At 39.6% G+C, this 23,144-nt stretch overlaps 1 protein-coding gene across 8 annotated transcripts in view; it reads right to left on the bottom strand.

The window, feature by feature from the left end:
- SPTB (spectrin beta, erythrocytic) overlaps positions 1-23,144 on the bottom strand; it is a 170,646-nt gene that overhangs the window by 65,599 nt on the left and 81,903 nt on the right. For all 8 annotated transcript variants that reach the window (XM_089520531.1, XM_089520529.1, XM_089520533.1 and 5 more), the window contains 9 exons: positions 19,865-20,016; positions 17,773-17,946; positions 14,890-14,981; positions 9,530-9,610; positions 8,385-8,500; positions 6,822-6,934; positions 4,386-4,573; positions 2,536-2,653; positions 537-695 (listed from right to left, as the gene is read on the bottom strand). In XM_089520531.1, the coding sequence (XP_089376657.1) occupies positions 537-695; positions 2,536-2,653; positions 4,386-4,573; positions 6,822-6,934; positions 8,385-8,500; positions 9,530-9,610; positions 14,890-14,981; positions 17,773-17,946; positions 19,865-20,016 (1,193 nt within the window). The remainder of the gene's footprint in view (positions 1-536; positions 696-2,535; positions 2,654-4,385; positions 4,574-6,821; positions 6,935-8,384; positions 8,501-9,529; positions 9,611-14,889; positions 14,982-17,772; positions 17,947-19,864; positions 20,017-23,144) is intronic.

Consider the following 23,144-nt stretch of genomic DNA (forward strand, 5'->3'; position numbering starts at 1 on the left):
TGGTGCATGAATGGCAAACTTGTCTTTGGTATCAAGGGTGAATTTTCCCTCAGAGTTGGAAATTTATTTGTAGCCAACAGACTATGGCCTCAATTCTATTATTAATTCCAACTAGAATGGACCATGGAATTAATGGAATTTATCTATGTGTTGACTCACCATTGAACAAATGATTCTAATTGGGAGTAATCAACAGGATTCTGGCTAAATTGTGTTTAAAAATCAAGTCTCAAACCATAAAGGGGTAGTACTAGACTTAAAACTCCGTACCTCTGAACATAGGAAAGAAGCTTATCCACAATGAACTTTCCCATAGTAGAGCTCCTCTCACAGTCACTGTGCCTTACAATCATATTTATAACTGTCTGTAAAACTATAGCTACTTTCTGGCTGTGGGTAAGATGCTATATGTGCAAAAGGGTTTGGATAATTGTAACTGCAAAGAAACCCACACAGGAAATATCTTCTACAATTCCTGATGCCACCAGACAGATCAGAGATTGAAACCAATACACTCCCAGGCAGTTTCATATTACCTGTGCAACAAGGCGCTGATTTTCACTCAGCCATGTCTCCCGCATTGCTGCCTTGCGATCAAAACGTCGGGCAAGCTGCTCCAGTTTTTCCTGCCTAATAAGTTCATTTCTCAATGCCAGCTCCCGTTCATGCTCTGCCTTCTCCAGTTTCTCCCAGGCCTGTGCAAATGTATTGTATATAAGAATGACAATTCACAGATATTATAGAATAGCCAGAGGCTATGTAAATGCGTACATAAGGTTTCATAGCTCATTGTACAATGGCTGTACTGATTAGTCTCATATCGGAAAAAGGCTCCCTGACCAAACGAATACATTCTTATTCTTTCATTTCTCTTCATTTAAGAAAGGCCCAAGACAGACGGGCCGAAAGGGGCATAGTGGCAACGATACTAGGGTTCTGGACCGCGCAGCAACCGCACAGTCCGGAACCTTAGTATGTAATGGCGTCAACATGATGGTGGTGTCCCGTCCACACGGGTGCTGCCATCTTGACCTAAGGGACGCATAGCATCCATACATTGCTGCATTTCCATTACATCACGAGTGCGCCATTGGAACCTGGTTTTTCTGGGTTCTTTTTACTCCAGAGGGATGCCATGTGGTTTGGTGGTGGCAGTGTCCCTGTGGAGGAAAACAGGCCGCCGCCAGGCCACCCATTTGGGGCGGTTTGTCCCGGGCCTAAGAGAGGTATATTTAAGGGGTAATTCACACAATGCTCTTCTCATATATATATATATATATATATATATATATGTATATGTATATGTATATATATATATATATATAATTTTTTTCACATACCTATTCAACTGAACAAACGCAATGTACAAAGTAAACAATAATACATGGTGAAGTCTAGCAGTTCTACAATCACAGTAAACTCTTTTCCAGACAACCATGAAATTGCTGGAAAGTATACTCACATTTTCCTAATTCTTAAATTTTATTTGCTCTTTTGAGCATGTAGTAAGTGGTGAATAGATAAGAAAAGTATCATTCCTTTGACTTTCTTAACCAGTCTGTGCACAGACTAACTGGAAAGACCTGCTGGATGGAAGGCCACGTCAATCTTACTGCAGTGTTATTCTTTGTAAGCTGACTACTTTCACCCTAAAATACAGAATTTTTAGCACATACTGGCTTTCCAATGCAATCCAGAAGAACCAACTTTTTAAAAAAAGTCTTCTGGCATTCAGTCACCACAAACTGACAAAGCTCTCAGCATCCTTTCTGTGTTATACTGGAACACCTGAAGGAAAAATACTCTGGGAATATGATGCCATGGATATCTAAACTTGGATTTATCAGCAGTGAAAGACTTGACTGAAGATGTATTTTGATTAAAGATCACTTTCCTTGTATAAATATTGCAAAATTCTTGAAGGAATGTAATAAGCTGTCAGACTGGATAGACTTCAGGGGCTTTAACCCACAGTGTCTCAGGGAAAATGCAAGATTTTTATAAAGAGATGATAGTGGTCTTCTTTTCTCATTGCTAAAGTCTGAACAGTTAGATACAGTACTTGATTAAATTTCCAATCCCTTTTCCAATCTTGCTCCTTAACTTTCTTATTTACAATGATAGTGTGCAAATATAAATTACACAGTATACATATAAATAAATGAGAAATTATCAGATAGTATGGTATTTATCTTTAATCTTTCATTATAAATGAACCAAGTTAATGAACATATGGAGTTGCTTATACTGACCAGGAATCCACGTAGCTCAATGGGCAACCACTACACCAAGGGGCGGCAGGTCCCCAAGTCTCAGGCCAAAATCCTTCCTAGCCCTGTTCTAGATTCCTTTTTAGAAAGAATTTGAGATTATAAGGATTGTTTGGGGAGCTTTATGTGAACAAAGTATGTGTTCTGCCCAAACCAGCTATATTACACTGCTTGTACTGAGCAGTCTCATATCAGCAAAGGAAGAATAAAAATGTTTTCAAGAAAGAAAACCCCAACACTGCACATGAAGAACTATGTAAGATACCCTGTTGATGTCAGATACTAGTTTTCCTTCATTAGGCGTATACACTTTTTGATTGTTGGCTCGCAGTCTTGACTGAATGGTGAATAACAGAACTTCCAGATTTCCTTTCTCCTGAAACCTATAATGGGGAGGAAATTGCAAGTATGCTCTGAGTGAAAAAAACACCGCCAAAACAAAAATGCAGCACAAACAACATGTGTTATAAAATCACTGAACTACACCATGTTCTAAACCAAGGGTGGGCAAAGTACAGCTCTGGGGCTCTGCACAGTTCCCCACACATCACTCCAAATCATTATCTTCCTAGCACCCTCCCTACACTCCAAAAGGTGAATCGTCTCCCAAGAGCAGAAATTTACTATTTAAATAGGTTGCAGCTGTCCTCTCCACTGCACTGTTTAACATCTGTTTTTCAAAACCAGATGTGGACTTCTGATCACCACCTACTGCTGTAGCTCTGAGAGGGTCCTGGGGCAGAAGGCTGACCTGCAGACCCACCACAGCTGCACATTCATGCTGTAAACCCAGGCCATAACATTTGGTTTTTGTGCATTACTTTGGCTAAACTACACAGGCACCAGATCCCACCGGATCCTGAAAGCTAAGCAAGACCAGGCCTAGTTAGTACTTGGAAGGGAGGCTGCCAGGGAATACCAAGTGCTATAATCAGCGAAAAGCTAGAGGCTATAATCAAGGGAAAGCAAAACCCTATAACAGGATTGTCATAAATTGGAATCATCTAGAAGATGTCTAACAAAATGAGGAGGAGGACCAATCCAAACCCAGTCTTTGCCTTATTATGCTCTGATTCTACTCAGAATAAAGTTCCACTGTGCTCAAAGAGCCTCACTCCCTAAATGCAAACCTTAATCCCTAAATATAACCTTAATCCCTAAATGTAAAACTTTGGTGCGGTACACACCGCCCAAATGCTCCATGCTGGCGCTGATTTTAGGGTTAGAGACCATGCAGCAACTGCACGGTCCCTAACCCTAGCACGGCATGGTGGCGTCACAATGATGGAGTCCAGTGTACATGGGCGCCGCCATTGTGACGTAAGTGCTGTGTGGCATCCACATGGCGCCGCACATTGCTTACGTCCTGATTGAGCCACTGGCGCATTCGTGATGTCCACCCTGAGACACAAAAAGAAACCGTTTTTCTGGGTTCTTTTTCCTCTGGAGGGAAGCCGTGCAGTTTGGTGGCTGTGGCTTCCTTCCGGAGGGATTTAGTCTGCTGGCAGGCCAAACTTTTGGGGCGGTCTGTCCCGTGCCTTAATCTCTAGCTGTAAACCTTAATCCCTACCCCTAGTCTTCTAGCATTACCACTAGGTGTTATTGTATCTTCCCACTCATTTTAGTTGTCGAGGAAGACTGCTCCCTGGATGTCACAATTATGTTCAGTAATCCTTGCAAGAGAACTAGAAAGAATGGAGCAGGGGGTCACCTTCCCATTTCTTCTCTTTGAAATAACAGATCAAATGACTCCAAACAATTCAGCATCACCATTTGTCAAATTCCTTCAGTTTGAAAACAAAACAAAACAAGGACGGCTGCAGATCTGAACAAAAATCACTGGAACTGCATTTTATTTTGGCATCATACCAAAATGTCATTGGGGGTATATCAACTGCCCCTTTCCCCTTCAGCTTGGTTCACCAATGTTATTCATTAGAGCATCACCAACACATGCCAATCTTCTCGTCCTCAGAATACCTCAGACCAAAACTAAATGAGTCATGATGCAGATAGGCACATTTTAAGCCTCTGAAAAAATGGTAAACATCAGCAATTTTTTATTTTTTTTTAAAAAAATACCTCCACCCCCCTTTTCAGATGACAGGTGCTTACTTGGGCGGTTTTTCCACTGTGCGGTATGTACTGAAGGACTGGAGCTGCTGCTGCACGCCTGCCAGAGAATTAGCAAACTTGCGGCTATTGAGAATGGTAATGGTCTGTTCTATCCACATCAGCAGGTCTGAAGCCAACCCACTGTACTTATCGATCATCTTCTCAGTCTCCATTGCATGGTCCATTACCTGAGAAAAGGAATAAACAAACAAAGTGCTGCTTACTTGGCACCTGCTGCTGCTGGAAATATGTCAAGCCCTTTATCAACCTGCAGATCCTGCGTACAGGAATCTTCAACAATGTCAACAAGTCTGACTTCACTACATTAGAAATTTGAAATTGCATACAAGGATGACTGCTTAGAAGACTCTGGCCTGTCAGACCAGATTAACAAGAGAATCTTTCTGGCTTTAAAATAAATGTGGATGTCTTCAGACTGCCACCATTTCATCAATTGTTAATTTGCTAGAGAAACCAAATTATTATTATAGCCATACATTCCTCAATATTTATCTCCAGCTGCTGCTACCCAATCATGTGGAACCAACTGTCCAGAGTGTACCACAATCCATCTCAGTCCCATGCTGAAATATGCAGGCTTTGTAGACTGAAAAAGAATGAGTGTAGACCACAAAATCCAAACAATCTGGTTTAGAGAGACTGAGAGTGTTGTGATAATGCACCTAATTTCCCATAGAAGAACTGTTCCGATGTAAGCCTGCTATATTAATGTCTATATATTTATGTAATATACGGATATACCTCAGTTAACGAAGTAGATGTGTTCCTGAGCATTACTTTATTAACAGAAAAATTAGTACCAGAGATAAAAATAGCATGGAAAGAACTGGGATAGGTTCCTACATCACAAAAAAGAAGAGCACTTCAACAAACGTTTTATCCAAAACTAAGAGGTGAATGAGACCGGCAGCTTTGGCTGTGTCAGTCCTGATCGGCCCCCAATTGGCACAGGACCATGGACCATAGTCCCAAAGCCAGCCACCAGCAGGTGTGGCTTTGCATCACTCCTTTTTGTGCCGGGTTTTCCGGGTTGGCAAGGACTCAGCATGCTCTCCACATGGCTTCCAGCCACTTTTGGATCGTGCATCGTCTGCACACACACCCCATCCCCAAAAAGCCAGCGCTTTTTGCCCGTCTGTTTCAGGCCATAGATTATGTACTTATTAAATGAAACAACTAGGTTAGGTAAAGCCATGCAGAAATAATCAAAAGTATTTTAAACCTTCTAGAAACTTCATAAGGCTTCTTCCAAATGCATCCTGGGATGTTTTTTATTCCCTTCCTTTCATCAGCCTCCACTTTTCTTATGATTGCCACTTAGGTGGCTAGACAAATAGATCTGTGCTTCTTAACATAACAGGAGAAGCTGGTGAGGCAAGGTTTATCTCTTTTCCATTTGTCTTTCTGTTCTTCTCCTGTTCACATATGTTCAGTAAGGGATGCTGTTTACCCTACCTGTCTTAGGCAGGCACACACAACTACAGCTAGAGTAGAATTCCATTCTTTCCGGTTCAAACTTTACTGCATTGTTTACTGAAGGTACATAGTTGCAACCTGACATTGGAATTCTGTGTTTTTTCAGCCCTCTTTCACCATCCTACCAATGCTGATGTTTGCTGAAAACAACAACAACAACACACCAGCTCAGACAGAGGGCAAGGAGGAAAAGAGGTCTGGGGAACATAAAAGTAGTTTGTAAAAACTAGCCTTTTACAGAGGCGTTATTGAGGTATACATCTCTACCTATAAAGCCCGTCCCTGGGTTCCTTCCATGTTCATTAATCTAGTCTAACTATAAAACAGATGAAAAGTGGATTTATGTAAATGGGCATTGGTGCAGTTCTCAGTGGCTTTCACTATCTTCCTACGATCTAAAGGAAAACAGTCATAGCAGAGTCAAAGAGAGAGAGCAAAACCTGCTATGTATCTTACCCACCTTCATTATATAATTACTCATTTACAATTAATAACAATGATTTCATACATGATCAAAGTTTGGCCTTTGGGCCACATACAACCCTACTAGACATTTTTACAGCCCCAGCCCACCCCATTTGCTGCTGCTATCAAACAATGCCACTGAAAATGGGCAGTAGTGCAGTCATGCTAGAGGACATCTCCCTTCCCTTATGGAAGGAAAAAGAAGGGTAGGCATTGCATAGCATAGAGAGCTGAATTTTTGCAGCTACAGTGATGGCAGTGTGGCTCCTGCTGCATTCCATGAAGTTCAGTGTGCACTCCTACTCCTGGAAGTTGCAAATCTATGTATTAGAAGAACTGCAAAGAAGGTCTACTGAATGCACTAGTCAACAACATATGTAGAACAAGTCAAGCCAGTGAAAAGGTGGTTAAGAGATGGCACAACTATTTTTACAGCAAATTTATTATGGTTATACAGTATAGTCATATTCTTACCTTCCCAACCCTTTTTCCTTCCACAGCAAGCACCTTCATCTTGGAGAAGTAGTGGTAGAAAGCAACTACATAAGTGATGATGGATTTCTCATCTGGATTTTCCGTGAAGACATCTGATCAGCAAGCAGATTTTAAGAAAAAAACTATTAATATGAAGACAGTGACCAGCAGATTTGAGCTGTGCCTGAAATCTTCCTCTCCCTTTTGTAACAGTAATATAGTATAAACATCACCTCATCTCCCTGCCAACTTCAGATAAAAAAACAGAATGCATAGTGGCAAAGCTATTTGTTTTAAACTTGCTTTCCTATATGGATATTATCTCTCTGGGTTGGAGAATTAGATGTTTGTAGCAGGACTGACTCTCTAATAAAAAAATAAAATAAAACAAAAGGACAGATTGCATGCCTGTCATTGTATTTCTTCAAGTGGTCATCTCTAAATTCACACTATTGGGTATTCTGCGCAGGTGCAAAATACAAAATAGTGTGAACCACAGAAACCATGAAGAAGTAAGTAATTATAATGTGAATTGTGTTGAACCCATGGGGAGGAAATGAAATATGTCTTTAAATGAGAGTACTACAACACAGATTTACAACAAAACAGGATGTCTTTTGATTATGTTTAACTTTTAAAACAAACAGTGCTAGGACTGATGCAAACAGGATTATTACATTTCCTTCTGCTTAATTTCAACTATTGTTGTAGTTTATCTGTTGTTCTGTGCTTTCAAGTCATTTCTGACTTACAGCAAGCCTAAAGTGAACCTAACATTAAAAGCCAAGATGACAAAACTGAGGTTATTATACGTTAGATATATCATAAGACAGCATGATTCACTGGAAAAGACTATAATGCTTGATAAAGTGGAAGGCAGTTAGAAAACAGTAAGAATGCACAACAGGTGGAAAAACTCAATGAAGGAAGCCACAGCCCTGAGTTTACAAATAACAGGGTTTCTTAGAGGTCTATCATTCATAGGTTCAGTGTAAATTAAAGTCTACTTGACTTAACAATAAAAACAAACACATTGCTGATTTGTATCCATATGCAAGAGTTGTATTGTATGTGAACATTCATGTTCAACTTTCCTATGATAAAACAAATTAATGGCAGCTTCCAAATAAAAACAATATAACAAAATTGAAAACGTTCTGCTGATGAGCAATAGCAGACTAAAAGTGAATCATCAGAGTTTCTGACTTTAAAATCGCTTCAGAATATGATAGTCTTTATAGCCAGTGTAAAAGTAGACAAATCTATGTGTTAGCTCCATTTCAGAGATATTTGCCTGAAAAGCCTATTAGTGCACTGTGCCATAAGAAAGTACACTACTAAAAAAACAAAAACAAATGGAAGAGAACGAAAAACATTTTAGATTCACACATGTAACTTTTTCAAGATCTTCTCAGTCAGACATTTTGTATGCAGTGTAAAGGTTCCACAGATGAATAGCCATTTCCTTAGCTCTTAAAGCCACATCTCCAGTATAATTCTCATCTGCTTTGTCAGCTGTATTCTCTGCTTTGAAAGAGCAGGCACTGCGCCAAATGGACTCACCTTCTGGGTCAAGGAGTTGGGTGATGCCAAGCTGCCGCTCTGCCACACTGAAAGCATGCTCCAAGTTGTGCCTAGCATTTGAGTGCTTCAGTTTCTCAAAGTCAATCAAGTCAGGCCTAGAAATGAAGCAGGGGATGTGTAATAAAATAATCAGTGTGTTATCAGTATGTTAGAACAAAGGAAATGGAAGTTACATTTTACAAAATGTTGCAGTTTGCAGTGCATGTGCAAAAGCTTGGCCACCGGGATTTACCTTTATCTTATCAATTAAAGCTTTCAGTCAGCCAGACACCCATATTCTTTTTCAGGATGCTCCATTCCATCCCGCTTATAACAGGTTCTGTCATGAAGTCACAACAGTTAGCCATTGATACTGGCCAAAGAACTAGTCCACCTAAGCTGTTTTATTTTAAAGAATTCCCCATTCTTCCTATTAGCTCCTTTCCCCAACAAATCCTTATCCTTCTGTGAAATTTAAAGTTACCTCACCCCAGCTGATACCTTTGCTGTGTGTTTAGACTGTGCTGTTCTGGCTATATGGCTAGCGGGACTCACCTCTGAACACTGGAGATAAAGAGATAGATGATTGAGAGCTATTGCAGACAGGTGGGACAGCAGGCAGAGTTAATGAGGGGAAAGTGATAAAATTTATAGGAAGGTAAACCTCTGGTTTACTACTAGGGATGTAGTGGTTCAAGTGGTTAAAACACTGTTGATTGCAAGATCAGCAGTTCAGCAGTTTCAGGCTTGGATGCCACATGATGGGGTGAGCTCCCATTACTAGTCCCAGCTTCTGCCAACCTAGCAGTTGGAAAGCATGCAAATGTAAGTAAATAAATAGGTACCACTCCGGTGGGAAGATGGTGGCTTTCTGTGCAATCATGCTGGCCACATGATCACAGAGTAGTCTCTGACAATGCTGGCTCTTTGGCTTCGTAACGGAGATGGAGCACCACCCCCTATGGTTGGACATGACTTGACAACCTTGTCAACGGGGAATACCTTTAGCTTTTTAAACCTCTGTGGCCAAGCCTCTGCACATGCAGTCATCATTACAAGACTAGCCTAAACAAAGCAGCAAAAACATTCTAGTGCCCATTATCATGGCACCTGAGATCTCTGCAGGGTATCTTTCCAATTCTTACCTGTGCTTATGAATAAGGGCATTGAAAGCCAAACCATCCTTCCAGCTGGAGGTGAAATTGGTGACATTCACATGGGGGTAGCTGCATTGCAAAGATGGGGACACACAAACAAAAGGCATTGTAAATCAATTCAAAATGTGACAACTACAGAACAGTAATTTAATTGCATACACTATTTGATATGACAAATAGTTTCAGTAGTCTCTTGTAACTTGGAAAACACCAATATTTCCCAATGCAGTTGGTACATCTGCATTTTAATGATGAGAAGTGTAGCATAAACTAACAGCATTTGAAAAAGCAGATGCTCCACCAAAGAAAAAGGGATGTCTGACTTGGATGCACAACTCTGATCATCTATACAGAAAAGCTAAGTCCAACTGCTGTTCAATCTGATTGAGGCCCAAAGGATGTTTCCATTTATTCCAGCTATCTACTCCTACCCATTCCAGAAATACAGGCACACTCGGCTTTTTTGGTAATACTAGATAAAAAGGAGAGGCAGTAGACTGTGTGTGTATGTGTATGTCAGTAACCACAGTTCTATTATTAGTCCAACTAGCACAGGCCAATTATATTTATATATTTATATTTATACAAACAATCTTCATTTATATACTGCTTCATACCACCGAAGCAGTGCTTAAGCAGTTTACAACTGTAAGCTAATTTGCCCTCAACAATCTGGGTACTCATTTTAGCGACCTCGGAAGGATGCAAGCCTGAGTCAAGCTTGAGCCCTTTTGCTGTTCTTGAACTTGCAACCTTATGGTGTTGAGTGGCTGCAGTACAGGCATTTAACCACTGCGCCACCAGGGCTCCTATATTTATAGTATTTATACCCGGCTCTTCAGCCAAAAGGCTATCACAGCAGCTTACATTTTTAAAAATTAGACATTTCCCTGCCCTCAGGCTTACAATCTAAAAAGACAAGACACAAAAGGAGAAGGGAATGGCAGTGGGGAAAGGGAAAAGCTCAACAGATCTTCTCTCCCTCTGGTGCCTGGACCAAGGCAGAATCAATTGAATCAATAGAACTCACATATGTGTTGACTTATCAAATTACCATTGATTTAATGAGGTCTTCTCTAGTTTTGACTAACAATTGGATCTAGGCCCATGCACACAGGCACATGCACACAAAAATACATGCATACTAATGTATACCTGATAATGGATAGAAGTGTGGGGTAATTTAAGTTTCCTAAGGCTTCAGCCTTTGTTAAGGAAACAAAAATATTTAAATATCAAAAATGTCAAAGCTAAGCCTGTTAGTATCTAGCTTTAAATTAGCAAAGTAGCAGAAACATGCCTTTGTCTAACTATGCTTCTCTAATAACTGAGACTGATTCCAAAAACAACACAAGTAGTTTGTAATCCAAAACAAAAGTTTACTAATGGCTTTAATCTACAGTATATATACATAGATGCTGTATCCTAATCTAGCTAGTGAATAGTTCAGGTAAAAAGAAATCTTTATCTCACCGTCTTTCCAAAGAAAGTTGAGAGAGGAGGAAGAGGGAAAACAAACAGTTCAGTTGAAAATCTTGAGAGAGAATTCTGTTAAAGGGGGAGTGACCTAAGTCATATGGTTAGTTTGAAGGTGTGAGAGAGATGAGTTTGCATGCAGGAAATCCCTGTCTATCTAAACAGGGGGAGAGAGAATGCAAAAATCTTCCAACAGAAATATCCTAGGAGAAAAACTTGTTCAAGTTAAACAAGCTCTGTTTTAATTGCAGTAAAGCCCATCAAAGACAATACCCTAGTTTTCTCCAAGAAGTAAATTAAGACCAATTATTGTTTATGAGATAATGTAAAGGGATACATGCAAAGACAGCATAGGACAAATGACTAAATTATATCTCTTTCTCTTGTTACCCAAACCATTAAAAACCCACCTATTCCAATATTCTAATATGCATAAATCTGTGCTTCTTGTTACAATACAATATCATGGGAGCTGATTTTTTTCCCTTTTAAAAAAAATACATGAACAGATCAAAAAAGTGGAAGCTGAAATGAAATGATGCAGGGTGCCTGTTCAGTGTGCCTGTTCAGGGGTTTAGCTAAGTAGTTAATCAGCTAATTAGCCATACCCTTTCCAGTATATTCCATTCCCTTTTAACATCCTTCATCTTTATTTTCATATTCCTATCTCCACATCCACCTTCAAGAAGAATTGGCGATCAAATGAGAATACTCAGCTCGTATTAGGCTGTTTCAGATTCTTTATATTCTCAACAAGTTCCCCAATATTCTCTCTCTCTCTTTCTTTTTTTTTTTTTTACTTCCATAAACCTTATGGTTAACCCAAGACTGCTAATAGTGCCCTCTTTTGCATAAACATTAAAGTTTTGACTGCAAAAAAGGTGGATAATTACTTCACCATAGAATTAAAAGATCATACATGGATGACAGTCTCACATTTCTTTGTTTAAATCTAATGGGTTTGTTTCAAATCATTGAAAACATATTATGCTGTATTAAACTGTTAAATAAGATGGAGGAGAACTGGGCCACATGGCATGTGGGGAAGGATAGCCCATGCCTCAACTATCAGAACAGCTCCAGACTTGGACCACAGTAAAGATGCTAAGCATGCTCCATTGGTGAGAGGAAAACAATGTGCTAGAAATATGACAAGCTTGAAAGCAAATGAAATAGCATGCTCAAGGCTCTGGCAGAATAAAACAGAACATGGCAATAGGGTGGAACTCAAAAACAGATGGTTGATTTCCAGTGAGCTGCAGATATTCAAAGTAAAAACAGCCTCTGGGGAGTCTAGCCTTTAGGAAAAATCATATACAGCTATGTCATTTTATTTTAAAGGTATCCATAGTCCTTCTCTGCCTCAGTTCTCAACATGGGAGAATACAATAGCATCCCCAAACTTTAACTAATTTGAAAGAATAAATGTTATCTAAATACATTTACCACCATCTCTTGGGCTGCACCCATGGAAGCCTAAATGGGACCCTTCCCTGTTGACCTTCCATCAGTGGAAAATACTTACTTAAGAGATTACTATACACAGCTTTTAAAACACGATTACAGCTGGGGGGGAAAGACCTTTAGTGATACTTATCACACAATAATGCCTCCAGCCCATAGCTTCTGTGTCTCCAAAGCATGATTAAGGTTCCCCTTTTTGCAATCAAACTAGTCCTCAGGTGCTAAACACTGCTGCCAAGACAACTGTAATATTGGCATTCATGTGGTGTCAGTAGATGTTATCAGAAAAAGGGAAATTGGAAGTATAATCCAATGGCAATCAGAATGTAATCATGGGGTTTAAGATTATTGCGTGATAGACTACCACACACAATTTCAGGCAATGGGAAGTCAGTCCAAACGCAATAATAGGGTTTCACGTTATATTTATTTATTTATATGCCGCCCAATCACTGGGAATCCGAGCGGCTTACAACAGAGGGGATAATAGACGGTTCCCTGCCCTCAAGATTACATGTGTGATAGACTACCACACACAATTTTGGGCAATGGCAAGCTATTTTCGGGCAATGGGGAGTCAGTTCAAACGCAATTCAAATTCATGTAAAATCGCTGAACTAGAGAATTCACGTGAATGCATTCTGGCCCCACTTTCTTTTCATTCGAAACTAAGAGAAATTCCTCCTGTGTGATAAACTCCAGTGTCTTCCCCCTCTCCCTCACTATTTCCAAGCAGGCTGGTTGCCTTTATTTTCTCTTTATTTTCTTTCTTTCTTTCTTTCTTTCTTTCTTTAAAAATTTAAATCACATTAGCAGAACTGGGGAACTGCATGAAAAAGTGCAAATAAAAATTTAATTTGAAAAAGCCCAAAAAGTACATTGGGGAGGTTGTACAGCAAGGAGGCAGGGTTAAGGGGGAGTCCAGAAGAGAGTACGAAGACAGAAGCAGCCCCAGTCACATGACTGTCAGGATGTGCAATAATGGCTGCTCTGAAACTGGTATGTTTCCATATCTTTTAAGTGACATGATTGCAGAGAGAATGGGGCTTGTGTCCTTAATCAGCAGGCTTTCAGCAACCGATCAGCTGCTGTTAAACAAACTCTTAATGGAATAGTGCTGCACTGCTGATGGATTGTTAATTCCTACAAACCCCATTCAATAGGGTTTTAATGTTACAATTTTATTATGTTTTAACCTGTACATTTTTGTACCTGCTTTTATCCACTGAAAGATATTTTTAAATGGGCTGCAAAACGCTTTGCATCCCAATTTCTGGGAGATAGGTAGGATTTAATTTCAACAAATGAATACACAAAGTCAGGCACAATTTAGTTACTACTGTGATGGAAATTATGTTAATTCATATGCTCCAGTGGGATCTATGTGTGAATATCTTTCACATTTCATTTTATAACACAAGCTTTCAAACTCCACTGTGTCATTTCATGAGATATCTAAGAACCTCCAGTTGATCCAGGACAGGGAAGGGAAATTTGTAGCACTCTAGTACCTATCACTCATCACCACTGCCTATGGTGGATTCTGTGGATGGGAGCTGTAGTCCAACAACATCCATAAATCTTCATCCTGATCTACAGAATATTATGGGGGGGATCCCCACTCTAAAATCAATGAGGATCAGAAAGGTACTCTAGCAATGGTTTGTCCTACCTGTCAAAACTGTGATATTTTGATGTTTATCTGTATTTGTACTGAGCTAGTCACATCAAGGTCAACATGGGATGCACTGGCTTCCTGAACCATACTACAGTAGTTATTGACAATGCTGTATTAAAAAGCACCAGAGAAACATCTATCTGGGTAGCCAATTTTCATCTGACCAAATCAGGTTATGGCACCTCAAACAGGATGGCCATGCATACAACAGCTACATTTCAGAAATGGTTGGGAGAAGGGATATCCAAACATATGCTACCCCCAAGATTCTTGCTCCCTCACTGTGAGCATCTGGATTTCTCTGAAAACTGCAAGCTTGGCAAAGTATTTAAATAGCTTCAGCTTGCACCAAATATAGAACTAACCAAAAAACCCTTTTTAAAGAACATCAGGAAGCAGACATAAGCTACACGAAGAAAATCACAAAGTAAAAACTGTGCTTGAATTCAGTACAGGACTCACAGAATGCTGTGCCACAGAAATGCACATTACTGGGCCAATGACAGAAGTACCCAGAGGGCACATTTTAAACACGCTTTATGACATTGCGGTAGACAGCTCTGTCCCTGTGGTATATTTTGACAGCACTTGGAGAGGTTTTATATTCCCATTGATATGAACTGAATGGGAATTTGGCCAAACTTCATGCAGCCTTCCATGTTAATATTTCCTTACTTAATACAGCAGGCTTAAGGTGTTTATTGGAATTAAATATTTGCTGCCACCATACCCTGCAGTTTTCATCTGACACCACAGTAACAATGCATCCTTTGCAGAACGAGTCTCCCGGCCTTCTTGAGTCTGAACAATGATGTCCTGGATCTAAATTGAAAGAAAATATTCTACATTAAAGGTCTTCTATCACAAATGCTTGATTTTATGCATATTAATATTTGCCCATGCAACACAAACTTCTAACATATGTAGTCTTACTGCACTACTAAAACTGACTTGCATAAAGTCAGTCTGGGCAACAGTTAGTTATATTCTAACACATCATAAAAAAATTATTTGTTTCATAAATATAATTACTCACTTTTCCATTAAATAACTAATGGAAAGGGAATAATTAATATGCCCTTGAACTAGCAGGTGACAAAAACCCAATGAGTTCACTTTATACCAATTGCACATCCTAAAGCTAATCGCCAATTCTGCTATTAAGATTCAAAGGGACAGTGGCATTAGTGTGTTGCCCAAAAAATATTGTTACTGTTGTTGTTGTTAATAATGGTATTTTGTTCTTTCTTTCCTGCTCTCTGACTTACAAGTGATTTGGGTGTGCTGCCTGCTGCTAAACACAGATATGAATTATCACTGGCTTTTACACTTTTAAAGGGAGAAGAGCTATTAAAGGGAGAAGAACCACTGGTGTAATCTGAATCCTTTTTGCACCTAATAAAGTTTGCTTAGTACCTCTTCCACACTATAGTGGCTCTCTTTCTTAGCAACACTTTTTTGTGTGCTGAATACCACTTTAATGAAGAGTTGTAATCCTTTCTATATGAGTTTTCAGTTAAGCCTAACAAAGATATTTAGCTATGATTTCTTTTTATTTTTCCCCACTACAGTAAGGGGCTATACAGACCTCCCCTAAGGGGCGGCAGGAGGCCACCCCTTTCCTGGTCGGATCAGGCCAATGGCAACTTCATGTCATGGACCTGATCCAGCTGTTGGAGGTCACCATAGTTGCGGTGGAACAGCTGTATGGTGCCCCTTCAGCATTGCATCATCTGGACACAGTGCTAGAGATGCGTCATGATGCCGCACACTGTCTGGAGCACCACATGACATAATGGCACCCTGGGGGAATAGTCTGGGCCTTTAAGGATGGACTGTATAGAGCCTACATTCTCAAAATGATTTTTAACTTAAATCCTACAGAAACATTATAAAATACAATATAAATTCAATGGACAGCCGTTTTGAACCACCATCAGTATGCCTTTTTCTTGTAATGCACCAAAAGACACGTTGGCAATAACAAATCAATCTTTAGACAGTGATTTTAATTTCCCAATGATCACATCTGTAATCCTATATAGCTCCACTGACCACAGTGGGGCTTCCTTCTGAGTAAATGTGTATAAGATTGTGCTTCGCAAGTTGCATTATTCTAGCACTACATTCTTCTCCTAGTTTCTAATTTGCAATGTAAAACAAGATGAATCTTCCACTAGGATATTATTAATACTTTCACCGCAAGAAAGATAAAGAAAACAGCCACATGTAGTCTCTTTTGTTGGGCAGTGCAGAAAGTGACTTTCTAGTTCCAAAACTCCTACATTTCAATTACTTTGAACACCAGCATCCTTTCATGCCACAATGAGGCAGATTAGTACAATCAAGAAGGGACTAGCTGTCTCACAGCAGTAGTGTGTGTGTATGTGTGTCTCTGCTTGTGTATGTGCAACTTGTTTGCACAAGTGCCAAGGCTAACAGATAAAATCCAGACTAAAGCGTTATATCAGAACAGTTCTAACACACATCCACAGTTTATGGAACAAACTTGTCTCTGGCACAACAGCCAGTTCAGCAAAGATTACAATACAATGCAGTGACAATGAAATGTATCTTTTTCCTATGCCATCTTTATAGGAATTGTCATTGACAATTGCACTAAAAATATAATGGAGTTTGGGGAAAACATAATATAATTGATAATATAATTTATTTATATTCCACCTTTTCCCAGAGGAATTAAGGCAGATTACAACAGAAACGATAATAAAACAATTAACAATATTACAACATAGAATAATAATACAAAATACAAACAATAGTCACATTATACAACCCCTTTACAACCCCCACAATTACATAATAATAAAATTCAATAACAGTTAAAATAGGGCCCGTAGAGACAGACCAAAATAAAGCTGCTTTGGGTCACTTTGGAGGTATGCTGTTTAAATGACACACATATATTAAGAGGCCAGAAGCTGAGCCAAAGCTGCACTCCAGTCCTTAGGATTGGATCGTGGCTTTGGCGCGGCTTCTGGACTCTTAGGATGCATGCATCATTTAAACAGCATACCTCCAAAGTGACCCGAAGCAGCTTTATTTTGGCCTGTCTGTATGGGGCCATAGTTACACCATTAAAATGATTTAAATAAGCAAAATGAAGTAGGACAGCTAAGGGCGGACAGGGCTGTCCTTTATCATCCTCCTCTCACCCAATCAGCACCCACAGGCAAATAAATAGAGCTTTTGACAGAGACAGAACTTCTCCTTTAATCAGGAGGAACGATGTAATGTCTTGGAACTTCAAGTTTTTAGGGGAGTGTTCTCACAGTCCCACAGAGGATATTCTTAACTGATGGGTAGCAAAAGCTGATTATTCTCCCCTTTTCATTCTTATTTAGAAGTGTGAAAAGTCAAAAAGGGCTAATAGGTACACCCACCAGAGCCAAATCCAATACAATGAAAGCCCTGCCTTTGCCTAATCTACAAAAAGTTCACCGTGGCAGCTTGCTCCTGGCTAGGAGGATGCATTAGTTCTTGGTTTACACAAGGAAGACCTTCCCATATAGCCAATCTACCTCCTGCTTCCTCATGATGCCAGAACAAGTTTACTACTGATGACTTCCCAGATCTCAGGAGTAGGTCTCACCTGGAAGCGCAGGATGATAGTCCAGATGAGACCCAGCACCAATCGGTGATTGCCATCAACAATGTCATGAGACCCCATGTTCTCCAGATGTACACGCTGCTCCTTGAGGAATTGCAGAGCCTTGTCCACATTCTCCAGACAGTGGATTCGCATGCGCCCCTTGGTGGGTTTAGGCTGCAAAGTGAGATCAAAGTACTTTTTACAAAGTCACTTTAAGAGAATCCAACAATTTTACAAATTCCTGGATTATGAACATCCAATTTAGGACTAATCTTTTAGGGGAGGGATTCCAGTTCTTGAAGTGGTAATAGAGCTTCTGTATTTCTCAGTATTGCAGATTCTAATCTTTTGTGGGGATAGAAAAAAAATTACAGGTCTTCCAATTGCATAGAAATCCAATGACGTTAAGCAGGAAGAGTAATGAGTTTCAGCTATGTACTCTAAATTGCCTATTACCCCTGCTTAAGCTGCTAATGGGTGTTGTTGTTATTGCTGTGTATGTTCAAGTGGTTTCCATCTTATGGTGACCCTAAGGTGACCCTGTCACAGTGTTTTCTGGGGCTGAGAGTGTGTGATTTGCCCAAGGTCACCCAGTGGATTTCCATGGTTGAGCAGGGAATAGAACCCTGACCTTCAGATTTGGAGTCCAATGCTCAAACCACTACACTGTGCTACTGATAATCTTTTTGTTTGCAAAAGCACAAAATAAAAAATGTTACATGTTTTTATAAGCTGCATAATACAACCATAGATTCAAAGTAAAACTCACTTTTACACAACCAAACCCCAGCCTGAAGGCACAATATTCTGAGCATAGCATTTCTGAGGCTTGCCAAAAGCATGAGCTCACTTTAAGCTGCCTGCACACATTATTTTAAAGCAAAATTACAAGCGGCAAGGAGGGGAGTTGCTACTGTGCTACCAATCTGCCACCAAGATTGAGCAGTGCAGCAGCAAAACTCTGTGCTGTAATGTATGTGTAGAGGTGGACACAAAAATAATAGGGGAACGCATATCCCTTACAGGCCATATGTTGCCTGCTTCTGAGGTAAGGCAACCGCTGGGAACCATCATGTACAGAGAGGATCATGCCATGGGGCTGAGGATTGGGTTTCATGTAAGTGAACTTCACCTGCCCTACGGTTGTATAATATCTCATATTAAAACACTTCAAATGCATTTGAAATGCACTGTATTATGCATTTAAGGACATAAAGATTTTGTGTAGGCTACTGTTTTAGCACCCAAGGGGATTAGTAGACACCTTTGCAGAAGACAGTGAAGAAATGTGAATCTTCCTGATGAGTGTAATTGGATTTGTGTTGCAAAATTGGCAGCAGAAAGCACAGCACTGGGAGGATGGGCGGAGGCTCCAAGGACATCTTCAACAAAGAGTTAACTTGGGATCTGGTGTCCAAGGAGCAAGATCGAGAAATTCAACCTGCTCTTTTAAAGATAGTAGCCATTATGGCCACACTTCAGAACTGATGCCGCCTGCAAATGTGCATGCCCATGAACACATACACACATGCTGAAATTTTGGACCATCAGTAATTTGGATTCTACCCAAGAATCTGGGAAGCAGTAAACTATCCTCAGATATCGTGGCACATTCCAAGCAGTCTCATTCATCTTCTCCATCACTATTCCACTCTTTCACCAAACGTAGGACTCAAGACAAGTTAACAAAAATTAAAACAGACACACATCATAAATCAAAATAGAAGTAAACGATTAACAATAAAAAATATACTGAAACAATGAAGAACGTTATTAAAGGCTCTTTCTCCACAAGTAGTTAGTTTTCAAAGACCTCCAGAAAGATGAAGGTCTTCACCTGCCTGCAGAAAGGTAGCGAAGAGGACACAGCCTAGCCTCTCTAGAAAGGTAGCAATTATTCCTTCTCGTGATCTCCAGAGAAGTTGCATGTCATTATTACTTTTACACAGTCAGGGGAGTGTTGATATCAGCAGAGTATTCTTAGGGAGGCAATGGAAGAAGGATCCCTGGAAGATATCAGTATGAAACGTTCCCTTCAATATTAGGACAACTATCCACTTGTACTACACATAAAATAAAGAACTTATTTTACCAGCAGCTCTCCTGAAAGCACTTCTAGCAGTTTGATGAGCATCCGTCCATCTCGGAGGTCCATGTAGAGATCAGAAATGCGACAGGTCACACGTGCCAGGTGAGAGTTCACCCATTTGGTGAAGGTTTTCTTCTGCACGGCTTCCCGCTCATCTGAAAACAGACAAAAGATTGTCACTAAATGTATTTATTACTAAGTTAATCACTAAACATGTTTTCTCATAAAAACTCTATATAATTGTATCATATATACGATATTCTGAAATGTTGGAGGAGGGAAGTGTGCAGCCTTCCAGATGTTGCCAAACTCCAGCTTCCAGCATTCCTCATCACTGGCTATGCTGGTTTAGGCTCATGTAAGTTTCAATCCAATAACATCTGAAGAGCTACACAATTCCCATTCCTGTTACGGGTAAGAACTTAAACATCTAGGCAGCATTAGATTTGATCACAAAACCTATAAAGAAATTTGTAAAAGACAATATGTGGTGCCTTACATATCTCTTTGTCCGTCCCATACTGCTGTTAGTCGCTGACATAAGGGCCACCAAGAGGGCTTACGAAGTTTGAGGCAAGTGTCATCCTGAGGTGTGATTGGGCTAAAGCAAGCTTTTTCAGCTTGTATGCAACAACAACAACAACAACACACAGTAACCTACAGAATTTATGCCCCTCATTTGTTTCCATGATCTCAGTCTTTCTGAAAACATCTTAATTTTTTAAAAATCTAAAATCTTGGAGGCTAATAATGCAAAATACTGTACAGAAAATAAAATTAAGTACAGGTAACTCTAAAACTAACATTAAGCATGCTTTTAAAATAGCACACTTGAGTTATCCATCTTTATTCTGAAGATTAATGATTCTGATTATTTTGACATTTTATTTTCTTTTAAATTTAAATTATTTTGTATGTTTATGATATACTAAATTTTATTCAAGGTGAAAAACATTTGCCTTTAATTTCCTAATAAGGATGTTTGTTAGCTCTCTTGAGCAATACTCTCTAGTGGAAATGTATGATATAAAAGCCTATGCTTGTTATTATGAGGCTTTCTCCAAAGTTTGGAGTTTCACTGCTTTATGCCTTTATTTTATATATCTTGTACATTTAATTCTTGCTGATAAGTTTAATAAAAATAGAAACTGTGTTTGAAATTTTATATTATACCTAATATATTTTTATGTTTTACATATATCTTAATTGTTGTTTGATACTTGTATGATCTCTTTGTTATATATTGCAATGACCTATGGTTATAAGCAATTAAAATTGAACTGAACTGGAAGGGTATAATAAAACAAGGAAAACAAGGATCTTGATTTCAGTGCAGTGATGGTGGTGGTGGTTGTTATTTTATTCATTTATATCCCACCTTTTCCACAATACCGGAAAATGTAAAAACAAATACAGTTAAAAGGACTTACAAAGGCCTAATTAAAAACATATAAAAGGTTATTGTTAAAATACAGTTAAACTATTCATAGTATTAAAAACATATAAAGCAGATCCATCAAAACACAAAAGGTAAAAGTCAGCAAAACAACACAAAGCTCTTCCCTTACAGAACGACAACAAAGGAGCCATACCAGCTTCCCTAGTGAGGTTGTTCCAAAGCTACAGAAAAGGAGCCACAGAGAAGACCCTTTTCCAAGTTCCCTTCAGACATGCTTGGGAAGATAGTAGGAATGGGAGTTCCAAAGTTCCTGTGTCCATTTCCTGCCAAAAATGCCTCCTCACTATCAGATGTCTTTGGAAGTACTATTGCACTTCATGTATCTTTTAAGTTATTTCTGTTTCATTTAGTTACATGTTTTTTCCTGGATTAGGACCCAAGGCAGCTCACAAAAGAAGAAGCTAAAAACAATACAATTTTAAAACACACTTAAAATCATCACATTAAAATAACATGTTAAAAACAGATAATATTTTAATAATTTTAATAAAATAATTAAAAAGCACACAAAAGTTAAAAAGATAAAGCATAACTTCACTTCTATAAGAAGACTCCCTGCAAGCAATTATGCATTAAAAGCCATTTTAAAAAGAAAAGTCTTTGCATGCCAATGATAGGAGAGCAGAGGATCCTGGAAAGGGAGTTTCTCTGGGTGGGAGCAGCCACTGAGAAGGCCCTCTCTCATGTCCTCACCAAGCAAGCCTGGGATGGTGGCAGGACCAAGAGAAAGTCTTCCTCTGTAGAGCTTAGGACTCTGGTAGGTTTGTATGGAGAGACAAAGTCGTATCGCACTGCACTGTTATAGCACTTTTATTCCACTTTTACTACTATGGCTGCCTCCTGTGACATTCTGGGGTTTGTAATTTAGTGAGGTCTAAGTGCTCTCTGCCTCATAATTCTAAATGCCCTTTCCTAAACTGCAAATCCCAGAAGGCAGCCGTAACATTAAAAGTGGAGTAATAGCACTATAACAGTGTAGTGCCATATTAAGAATCTGAACCTAAGCTGTATATGGATTTAGAGGTCAAGACCAGCACTTTGAATTGTGCCTGGAAATGAACCGGTAGCCAATGAAGCTGTTTCAACAAGGGAGTTATATGCTCCCTATAAGTGGCCCCAGTCAGCCTTCTGGCTGCAGCATTCTGGACCCACTAAAGTTTTCAAAGGCAACCCCACATACAGTGCATTACAGTGGTCAAAACATGATGTATTCCCAAGGTATGTGTCACTGTAGCTAGATCTGATGTCTCAAGAAATGGGCACAGCTGACACACTAGTATTAGCTGTGCAAATGCACTCCTGGCCACTGCTGAAATCTGGGCATCCAGACTCAGAGCTGAATCCAACAAAACATCCAAGTTGCGAGCCTAAGATTTCAGGAGGAGTGTAACCATGTCCCACATAGTTGTTGTGGGTTGTGGTGGTGGTGTGCCTTCTTATCTTTTCTGATGTATGAGGACCTGAAAACCACAGAGTTTTCTTGCCAAGTTTCTTCAGAGGGGGTTTGACATTGCCATGCTCTGGGGCTGGGAGAGTGTGACTTGCCAAAGGTCACACAGTGGGTTTCCATGGTGGAGCTGGAATTGACCCCCAGTCTCCAGAGTCCTAGTCCAACACTCAAACTACTACGCCACACTGGCAGTCCCTAATCCCTATCAGCAGTGCGATGCAGCAGCTAAAAAGGCCAATGCAATTTTGGGCTACATCAATAGAAGTATAGTATCTAGATCAAGGAAAGTAATCGTGTCACTCTATTCTGCTTTGGTCAGGCTCCACCTGAAATACTGTATCCATTTCTGGGCACCACAATTCAAAAAAGAGAAA

Source organism: Sceloporus occidentalis, unplaced genomic scaffold (assembly GCF_023333645.1).
Source record: "Sceloporus occidentalis isolate IW3139 unplaced genomic scaffold, rSceOcc1.0.p SCAF_4, whole genome shotgun sequence".
NCBI lineage: Eukaryota > Metazoa > Chordata > Lepidosauria > Squamata > Phrynosomatidae > Sceloporus > Sceloporus occidentalis.